Here is a 10,993-nt window from a genome sequence, read left to right on the forward strand (position 1 = left end):
ATCTACAAAATATAATATGCAAAGTATAGAGTCTACTTAGAACCTATTAAGTACCGACAATATAACTACATATTTACTTAGATTACAAGTTACAACGTCACTATATTGACGAAGTAATGACACAAAGTTATGTTGATCCTTACAATAATTTGCACCTGCGAACCTTATGAAATAAGAATAGCAGTATCAAAATATCTTCTATAGTTTTGGTCCACGGTCTTGCTTGCGTGGTAAATAAGCTTAAACGTTACAAGTAGCTAATTATATCTGTTGGGTAGTTTTTAAGAAAAATATACCATTTTTCTAACAAAATTAAATAATTTTAAATTTAATTTTTAAGTTCTAAGTTGTTGTCATCCTAAACTGTACAATATTGATTACTTACGAATAGTCGTCTTGGTTTTACATGTATTGAAACCAAGATCACTAAAACCACAAAAGCTCGTTGGTTTCATTAATAAAATCTATAAATGCTTTTACGCCAATATTACCGCATACCTACCTACTGGAAAACTGCTCATACTTACTTTCTACTAAATTTACGTAAAGTATTTATCAAATCATTATATTAACACAATGATAAGACGTAAGAAATACTTCGGTATCTCAAGTATGTACTTAGTATAAATTTTGCTACGAAAAGCTTCAAAATTAGAAGAATAAAGTAATTTACAAATAATGTAACAAACAAAATAATGTCTTTATTATTTTATATTTATTGTGATAAAGATCATTCTGTTTAGTGAAAATGTAATTAACAAACCGAGACCTTGAAGTATATAATACCTATATTAATAATTCGTAGAAGGTAAATTAAATGACTACAAACTATGACTAACGTATTGTCTGAGCATTTAAGCTATCTTTAGTATGAATTGTACTTACTTACGTACTTAATAGAATGCTATCTATGGGTCTAAATGTTAGTATATGTAATGTTTCTGTAGAAATTAAAAGCTACCGGGTTTTAGTTGCACATGTGTTTAAATTACAGTAGGCGGTAAGTAGGTAATATATGAGGTTGCTCCTGATTACTGATCCTTCAGATTTAAATATATTTATTTGCTTGGCCATTTCTTGGTACTTAGTAGGTTATTTAATAATAATTTCATAGCATGTACCAAGCACATAATAAATTAGTTAAATGTTGTTTCCATGGGTTGTTTCCATTTATTATATGCTGAATTAAAATACATTTCAATAAACAAATAACATTTTTTTCGTAATGCATGATAATAAGTTGTGTACAATGTACAAAAAAGCTTTAGTGTGGAAAAAAGCTTTATTTTATTTTTATGATGACGTAATCAATGAAAGCTCATTACTCATAATCGATCTACATAAATCAGTCCTACAAATCGATTTAATTATATCACATGTATGATTTTCATTTGACATTAACAATCAAACACCAACACTGGGGGTCCTATTACAAAACCGCGCAAGGGCTCCACAGACCGCATAATAATATCAGAAGGCCTGTTGTAACGAAAACTACGACATTATAAATACAAGTTGCGGCCAAGCGCGCCCGAGTGTGTGAACGGACGCCTTAGCCAACGCAAACGCGGGAAATTTGACATTTGCGTTCGGAAAATTTGCCGCCATGTTCCTTTTGAAGGTTAGTTTTTGTTTTGTGTTTTGTTCGTGTTTACGGTTTAATTGTGATGCGCTACTTTTTTAATGATTGTATTCCTTTTTTTAATTTAATTAGGTATTTTTTTAATTATTGATTGAATATTTTTTTAATTGATTATAGGTATGGAGTAAATATTTTCGATAAACAGTGTTATAAAAAATCTAAATGTTCATAAATATAATTTGAATGTAAAGTCGACAATAATACTGATTAAAATAATAAAAAAAAAATCGTTTATTTTGCCGCTTTTTATTTGATTGCCAGTGTTTATTAAATTCAAATTAATATCAATCGTCAATCGTCCAACATTTTCAAAGAAAAATATTGTTACCCTTGCCATAAAAAATAAACTTTTCACATATTATGTTACAAACATGATACAAATTACAATTGAAATAGTAAATTCTACGTTTTTATTACATCATCCTAAAAGTGTTTCAAAAGTTTTCGAAATACATAATGCATGTGCAACAGACACCGTAACAAATATCAAAATAGCGTATGTCGTAGACGGCCTAGACAAGTGCACAAAAGATGTCCTAATCTGTGATCTCAATACATTAATACAATTAAATAATAGCTATTACCTTGGAATATATTTTCTTATTTCAAACACTGTGCGTAGAAGTATTCGTAGAATTAGAGAATGAATATTTTTTTATCGAAATTTATATAGATGGATTCATGGTTTTCAAGGTTTTCAGTAGGCAATTGATGTTTATTTAAATATATGACACATTTAATTTTTAAATTTATACTTGTGACTAGATAACCTTTTGTTTTTTTTGTACCAATATGTAGTTATTAAACCAAACATTTTAAATAACAAATTTTCAAGATAATTTTTAAATTTTATGCAACATATTAAAGTTTTATGCTTACGAGATTTAATAATAGATTTAACTAGGGCGGTGTTAATCTAGGTATATCATAAAAGAGCTAATTCTTAGAACAAAATGATTGCTTGTACTACGTTTCTAGATCGAGTAAAGTTCACGTGAACCATTTGTTTGAAGGATATAATTAGATCTCAATATTTGATAGGAAGTTGATTGTTGTGTCTATTTAAGAACACTCAAGTGAGCTATGTTTAATAAAATTATTTATTCGCTGATTTGAAATAGGGTAGAAATAAATTTCACATCTTTTGCGATGATTGCTTTTTCATTATCGGCAAGAAGATGATCAGCTTTTTATACTTTCTTTAATATTATTCTTAGAATTAAACACTAACATTCATTCATTTTTTATTCATTCATTCATCTAGCGCTCCCCCATTGTACAGTAAAAAAAAAATATTGAAGAATTTTGAAATATTTATATGAATCTATCGGAAAATACGAAAGTTTCTATGCGTCATACTCGTAACAAGCGAGCGAAACCGCAGTATATAGTTATAATATTTCTTTTGTTATTAACTTCTTTAAAAAAGTACCATTTATTTGTTTTTGAAATAACTTTATGCGAGTCGTGAGTTCACAAGCGTAACTATAAGTTACACAAAGCGATGTTTAATTTCATTTTAATTTTTAAATGGAAACTATTGTTGCTTCTGGTTTTATTCACTTTAATTCTTACATATCTCTATCTATAGATACTTTACTTTATAACATATGTTTGTTATATAGTCTTTTTGATACATACCACGTGAGTGAAGACGCGGTTTAAACCTAACATCAGAATACGAAAAAATTGTATTTCTGTTAATAAAGTATTGCTCTATCACACTTACTATTAATTTACTACTGAACGGATTCGGCTGAAAACTTGTATACAGATAGATTATGATATGGATTAAAATATACGTAAGCGAAGCCGCGGGTACAGGCTAGCGTACAGTCAGTTGTTGATGAGGAATGCTTATAGTTACGTAGGGTAGGCGTGTTGTGAAACTAGACCTAAATTATTGGCTAGATCAAACTAGGCTAGGAAGTAATGTTGACACTATGTTTTATAGAATTTCTTGCATATTGGCATAGTTTTAATGGGAACAAAAATTGTATGCTTTTTATAACACTTAAGTATTTATTACTTAAGGTAATGGAATTTTTATATGCATTAAATATGTTATATAACAAGTTTTATAATATTTGTGTAATTTTTTAAGAATGCAACTTATGCAATTTACGAAAAAACAATGTAACTAAGAAAGTAAAGGTGTTGAATAGATACAATAATTAAGATCGAAATCTACTTTTTGGTCTATTTATTTGCTTTCGTGATTAAAAAATGTGTTATCTTTTTTTATTAGACTAGCTGCTCCGCGCGGTTTCACCCTCGTGGCTTCACTCCTGTTGCCCGTAGCGTGATGAAATATAGCGTATAACCTTCCTCGATAAATGGGCTATCTAACACCGACAGAATTTTTCAAATCGGACCAGTAGTTCCCGAGATTAGTGCGTTCAAACAAACAAACAAACAAACTCTTCAGCTTTATAATATTAAGTATAGATTTTATGTAAGTAGTATGGATTGTTGATTTTTTGTGTAAATTACTCTGTGAGTACTTACTTACGTAGTACTTAGTAGTAGTTAAATATACAGAGAAGACATTGTTTACAAAATAACGTATTTTTTTTATAGTCTGGTCGATTGAAGATTAGTTCATTAAAATAATTGTTATCAAAAACATGAATATAAAACATGTTGATATTGTTTCCATCTGTATTTTTAGTAGGTCTAACTAGTATTGTATTCAAATGCTACGAAGTTACTCGCAGTTATTCAAACAAATATGTTCTACGCTTAACAAAAGACTTCAACGAGCGATAACATTGTTGTTAATAACAAATTGCTTACGTAATATTATAATGAAAAAATGTGGTACAAGTCTAACTTACTTCCTTAGTTTTTAGCATGACATATAACCAATACCATGATATGATTTGAGGGACTAAAAATTGCAATTGTACATTCTAGTGACTACATATTTTAATGGGAACAAATATACATAAATAGATTTCCGCCCGCGGCTTTGTCCGCGTTTTCATAGTAAAACCCGCATAGTTCCCGTTCCCGTGGGATTTCCGGGATAAAACCTATCCTATGTGTTAATCCAAGTTACCTTCTATATGTGTGCTAAAATTCATTGTTATCAGTTCAGTAGTATTTGCGAGAAAGAGTAACAAACACACCCACATCCTCACAAACTTTCGCATTTATAATATTAGTAGGATAGGATAGGATAGTCGGATATGAAAATTTGCTTCATTATCCTACGTAGATTTTCCCATTCCTATAAACAAGGCTCTATTATCACACCTAAATTCGATCGCGACCTTGATAAATCGAAATTCCTAAGTTACGATAGGAATTGTGAAATGTAACTAGGCCAGACACCAGGCGTTGCCCAAACTTATAGAAGCAGCATGCTAATTACCTATGTATTGTGAATTGTAATCGATTGGTGTGCTTTGAATTTAAATTATTGCTTTGATTTATTGGGGCAAATCAATAATATAGTTTAGCTTGTTACGTCAATATGTTTTATGTAATACATTTGATGTTATAGGTTCTTTTAAATAGGTAGGTATTGTAACAGGGTATTGTTAGTCATTGGGAATCGAACCTAGTATCTCATGTTAGTTATGTTTCACTAATTATTTCTCAACAGAGGTGTTTAACCCTTTATAATTTATATGATGCATTTTGTGTATATTAATTATTAAGGAAGAAACATCTAGAATTCATAGATATAAGATCAATACAGCTTCGATCTAAAATTATAGAATTTATTATTAATCTCTATAAATATTAAATATAAGCAATTTATTTACATTTATGCAAGTGATCGGCTTTGCATCAACTATGCTTCAATAAACTTATGTTGTTATAATAAACTTATGTTTATTCGTTTATATGACTTTTAGGAAGAAATTTAATATATTTTCACCAGAATTAAAAAATAATTATGTACCATAGCAAAGTCACTTGCGATAGATATTCCTTTTATAAGTATTGCGAGTTTTTAACCGACTTCAAAAAAAAGGAGGAGGTTATCAATTCGGCCGGTATGTTTTTTTTTTATGTATGTACACCGATTACTCCGTGGTTTCTGAACCGATTTACGTGATTCTTTTTTTGTTCGACGCGGGATGGTGTCGAATTGGTCCCATAAAAATTTTATTCGGATAGGCCCAGTAGTTTTTATTTTATGAGCATTTTTGTCTGTATTTGTAAATGTTGCAAGTGCAAGTTTGAAGTCGGTTGTTTTTAACGCAGTTATTGACTTGTTAAATGTTTAGAACTATGACTTTCAATGAAAAATGTTCTAAAACATAAATAAGGTAACCTACTATTATGGTCATTACCATATGTGTTGTAATGTCCCTTGGAATTTTCAATTAAAATATGAATTTGACATTATTAAAGGCTCTGCCCACACATAAAGGACTAATAATTTATTCAATATAATAATGATTTTCGTAATAATGTATATGTTGGGTGTATAATAAAAGATAGAGTACCAAATAAACAAAATATTTGGTACTCTATCGTAAGTATCGCATAAATCTTACAATATGTAATTATGCACTAGCTTTTTGCAGCTTCGCTCTCGTAGTCAATGTAAAACCTGTATTTGTATAGTTTCCATTCCTGTGCGATTTTCGGGAATAATCTATCCTATGTGTTTGTCTAAGTTACTTTCTCTGCGTGTGTGTGTGTGTTCATGAAAATCGGTTTAGCAGTTTTTGCGTGAAGGATTAACAGAAAAACAAAACTCAAACATAAACTCAAACATTCTTTTATTCAATTAGACTACTATTTAGTAGCACTTTCGAATCGTCATTACATAGTATTTTTAACATTTACCACCCTTTTTAGTATTTTTAACATACAAACTTTCGCATTTATAATATTAGTAGGACAATATTTTTAAGTGAACTGAATGAATATAATTACAAGTGGCAATGAAGCACCGACGCATATTTTAATCAATAACATGCTCCAAATATAAGGCGTTTTTCTTCAGTGACGCTATATTTACAAAAAAACTGGAATAAAACACTTTAATTATACCAAAATACAATGACAATAGCTATTATAAGCTTTCGTAGTAAATAAAAAGATTCAATTACGCATTGACAACCGCTCAAGGCGTACTTTTTACATCCCACATTCCAAAGCTAATTATTCAAGAACCAAAGAGGTCTGTGCAAGTGATTGAGTTCTAACAAGGCCGCCATGTTCACTCTTTGTGTAACGAGTAACGACGTAAATAGAGTTACATTACTAGTTGACATTACGTCTTTGATTGGAAAAAATGTAAACATTTGTTTGTGTACTTAGGGAAAAAATGATGTTTACCTTAGAAGGATTGTATAGGAAGAAAATGCGCTTGTTTTAAAAGCTATACGATACTATATAAAATACATAACATATGTAAAGTTATATCATTAATTTTCAGTAGACTTTTTGTACATGGTAGAGATGTTTTTTTCATCATGTATATAAACTTGCAAGCAAAACGTTGACATAATTTGAAGTGTAGTGTAAATTTTACAACTTTTAAATTAAACAGCTATTTAATTTGATCGTTTCGACACTGGCATAAACGTTAAAAAATTATGTAGAGTTGGTACATGCTAATATTACGCAACATAAAATGGTATTGTTTTTAATTTGTGAACTAAGTTGTCATAAATACAATAAATTCAGAATATTTATCAGACACCTTCAGGAAAAATATATACAAGTAACTTTTAACTTGGCAAAGATCAGTCTTGAATCTAAATTTCTGCACAATGTAGATATTGTTATTAAATCACATTAAACTTCTAAAGTGGGTGGAGTAGGTAGTTGAGTATACAAATCAAATGGTTTTATTTTTATGTCATTTCAAATAATAAATTCACAGGACGTGTAAATGATACTTCTCTATTAACAACAGGACGTTATAACGCAAGCACAGAATACATAATAGTAGCTAAACGCTACGCAAGTTCCTTATCTAAATTGTTAAAATAATCGTATATGTTTCTTCATTAAGATTTATAATATTGCATAATGATGTATCATTTAATTCACTGGACAACAACAGAGATTGAATCTTTATTTCATTCAGTACAACATGATAATTACAAAACAAATTTGTGTGTGTCACGTTAGAAAAAGTTCATAAAATATAACAAATATGAATAGTAATATTATTATATTCATCTAGGTACTTATTACTAAGTATAAGAAAGCCTATTTTTTCGATAAAATAATGAAATAAAAATCGATATTTCATGGATATTCCAGTCTTGCATTATTAATATTTACTAATTTACTTCACAGCTTTTTCATATCTTCTATTTTATAACCAATTATTCAGCTCTACCATGTCTTCATTACACCTAACACAAATATAGGACTATTGACAAATTCTTCAAAGCCAAAACAAAATCCAAAAAACTAGATTAAAAAAAACTTGATTCATAAGCAATAACTTATATTACTCAGCGATTTCCGTAATTACGTACAAAATAAAACTATCTCGACATTAATCTTTCCGCAGTCAGTCAAGGTCGGAACATTCACCGACAGTTCCGTTGCTATGTTAATGTGATTTAAATCTTATTAATATTAGTTTTTTTCTGTTTTTATGACTTGCTATTGGAGGCGTTTGTTTATTTTTTTATAGATACTTCCTTGTATGCAGTTCCTAAGTATTAACATATATCATAAAATATCAATACACAACATATTAATTTGTATACATCTAGTGTTAAATTCGTCTTTCGTGTCCAACCGACTATCATACGGACATACTAACAAATAATTTCCATGTAGACATTTTTCCGGAAGCATAACGGAGGCATTTAAATTATAGTTTGACCTGCTTAACTACAAAATTGTAAAAACCACCACCAGCAAAAAAATTTTTTCCGTATTACATACAGTCTCTAGATTCAAGCAAAATCAGGCTATAACTTGAAGTAAAAGCCATCCTCAATAAAAGCTATCAAAATCTATATTTGACACTAATTATCCACCAAACGTTACAGGCACTACTCTTCGCAGCCGCGTGCGCCTGCGCCGCTTCCCAACAAGGGCCGACCACGACCCCAGTCCCGATACTCAAGCAGATAAACAAACAAAACGACGACGGCTCCTACAGCTTCGGGTATGAAGCAGCCGACGGTTCGTTTAAAATCGAAACGAAATATCCCAACGGGGATGTTGCTGGGAAATATGGCTATGTGGATGAAAATGGGAAGCTGAGAGAGGTGTCCTATGGTGCTAGCAGTCAGAGAGGATTTGAGCCTGAAGGTAAATATATTTAGACTAGCTGTGCCCCGCGGTTTCACCCGCATTGCTCCGCTCCTGCTGGACTTAGAATGATGATATCCTTCCTCGATAAATGGGCTATCTAACACCGAAAGAATTTTTCAAATTAGTTCCTGAGATTAGCGCGTTCAAACAAACAAACATACTCTTCAGCTTTATAATATTATAGTATAGATTAAATTAAGTTAAATTATTAAATTAACAAGTAAATCTACAGATTAAGTTAAAAACCAAAAAGTGGGATAATATGACTATTATTAAAATTAAGATAGGAGTCTCTTCAACGGCCAAATTGTTTTTGAGCGTCTAAAGATCTCGACGACTCTACATACCCAAAAAGCGTGTTTATTGTAGAATGTCTTTTACCAGTATACTATAAATATATAGGTACTTATTAGAAATATACAAAATATATCTTGCGAATGTTTAAAAAATATTGTATTTTCTTGTTATCAAAAGTAACTAATTAATATTTGAAATATTTCACACCACACTCCACAAAAGACGTAATTTTTTCTACTTTTCCAACTTATGTGCAAATATTGCAGCAAATTCTAAACATGATTTACATTCCGTTACAATATGCGTGCCCCAAATATTATAATCTAAAGTACTTACCAACTTGAGAATTATCACATTGACTAAGTAATTAATATCTGGGCCAATTAAGTAAGTTTACTTAATCAGAGTTATGGAGTTATAATAAAAAATGCAAAACCAAGTTATTTATAGCTAACATAAGTACTAACTATTTAATGTTCTATGACTCCGTGTTTTGGTCATATGTATTTACATAGATGGATTTCCTTCAAACATGCAAAAAATACTGTAAAACATTAAATTTGGCTCAACAATCGCACATAATGTTATTTCAAAATAGGAAATGACAGGGGAAAATACCAAAATATAATTACGTAAACACTAATACGTAGCTAGAAACTTTGCCTCTTCTAAATCTCACACTGTAATATTCCAGGAACCGGCATCATGGTACCACCACCGACGCTAAACGACCCATCCTCTCACAATGCCCTTACTGACGGTCAAGAAGACGACGGTCAATACAGAGAGGATCCTAAAATCTACGAGGACCCCAAATACAACGGACGCGCGACAGGCAGACCCGCGTTCAGGCAATTCCAGAAGGCCGTCCAACCGGAATACCAAACGCAACCACAGACGTTCCAACAACCTCAAACCTACCAACAACAAACTTACCAACAGCCTCAAACCTACCAACAACAGACCTACCAACCTGCTCAAACTTACCAACAACAGACCTACCAACCTGCTCAAACCTATCAATCACAGGCGTACCAACAGCCGCAGAGGTACCAACAACCCCAAACTTACCAGCCTCAATCAAGCTTCCAGTTCCAATCTCCCCAGCCTTCCAGCCGCTTCGCTCAGCAGAGCCAAGCGCCCCAGCAATTCCCACAAAGCCAGGTGTACCACCAACAACCGCAGTTCTCCTACCAGGCATACACCCCACAACCATACCAGAACTACCAGAGCCAAAACTTCAACCCCTTCTCTGGTCACCCCGCACAAAACTTCGACCCTAACACTGGCTCTTACTCTATTAACTTCACTGGATAAGTTGCCTTACGCATTAACATGAAGAAAAATGCGTTGTAAAAGCTTAGTATTTATCCAAAGTGTAAAGTTTTTTTGGTAGTAAGCTTTGGTTACATTCATTCTATTATTCTTCATTCATTCTATTGTCTTAAATCATATGATATTAATTAAACATTCTCTGACACTTATTATTTCAAAAAACTTGACACCTCATTAAATTAACTTTGGAAAACTAGAGAAATCTTTCAAATTTCGCAAAAGTTAGAAGTAGTAAGTGCTTATTTGCTTCTAAGATGTTATTTTTTGTAATAAATCGAATGTAACTTAAGTGATATTATAATACGTGTATAATATAATTAGTACTAGTCAATAATAAGCTGCAAAATTATCGGTACAGTAAGTTTAATTTAAATTATTATTTGTTATTCTGTGTTATACTTGTTATAACGTACAAATAGATAGGAATGCATATTGTTTAGTTACTGAAATATTTTAGTGTAATTA

At 31.1% G+C, this 10,993-nt stretch overlaps 1 protein-coding gene across 1 annotated transcript; it reads left to right on the forward strand.

Moving 5' to 3' along the window:
- The first annotated feature begins 1,462 nt into the window (after nucleotides 1–1,462).
- Cpr97Eb (Cuticular protein 97Eb) lies at nucleotides 1,463–10,624 on the forward strand. The gene is made up of 3 exons (XM_090101436.1): nucleotides 1,463–1,621; nucleotides 8,629–8,893; nucleotides 9,888–10,624. Exons 1-3 carry the CDS (start codon nucleotides 1,607–1,609, stop codon nucleotides 10,508–10,510), a joined length of 903 nt encoding a protein of 300 aa, XP_089957562.1. The 5' UTR covers nucleotides 1,463–1,606; the 3' UTR covers nucleotides 10,511–10,624.
- Nucleotides 10,625–10,993: the final 369 nt, after the last annotated feature.

The sequence above is a fragment of the Colias eurytheme genome, chromosome 4 (assembly GCF_061535395.1).
Source record: "Colias eurytheme isolate Ceu_HAF_F1 chromosome 4, ilColEury1 Martin Lab GWU primary, whole genome shotgun sequence".
In the NCBI taxonomy this organism is placed as follows: domain Eukaryota; kingdom Metazoa; phylum Arthropoda; class Insecta; order Lepidoptera; family Pieridae; genus Colias; species Colias eurytheme.

Coding starts and splice junctions, on each gene's coding strand:
- Cpr97Eb (XM_090101436.1), top strand. Junction 8,894..9,887: donor GAGAGGATTTGAGCCTGAAG/GTAAATATATTT, acceptor GTAATATTCCAG/GAACCGGCATCATGGTACCA.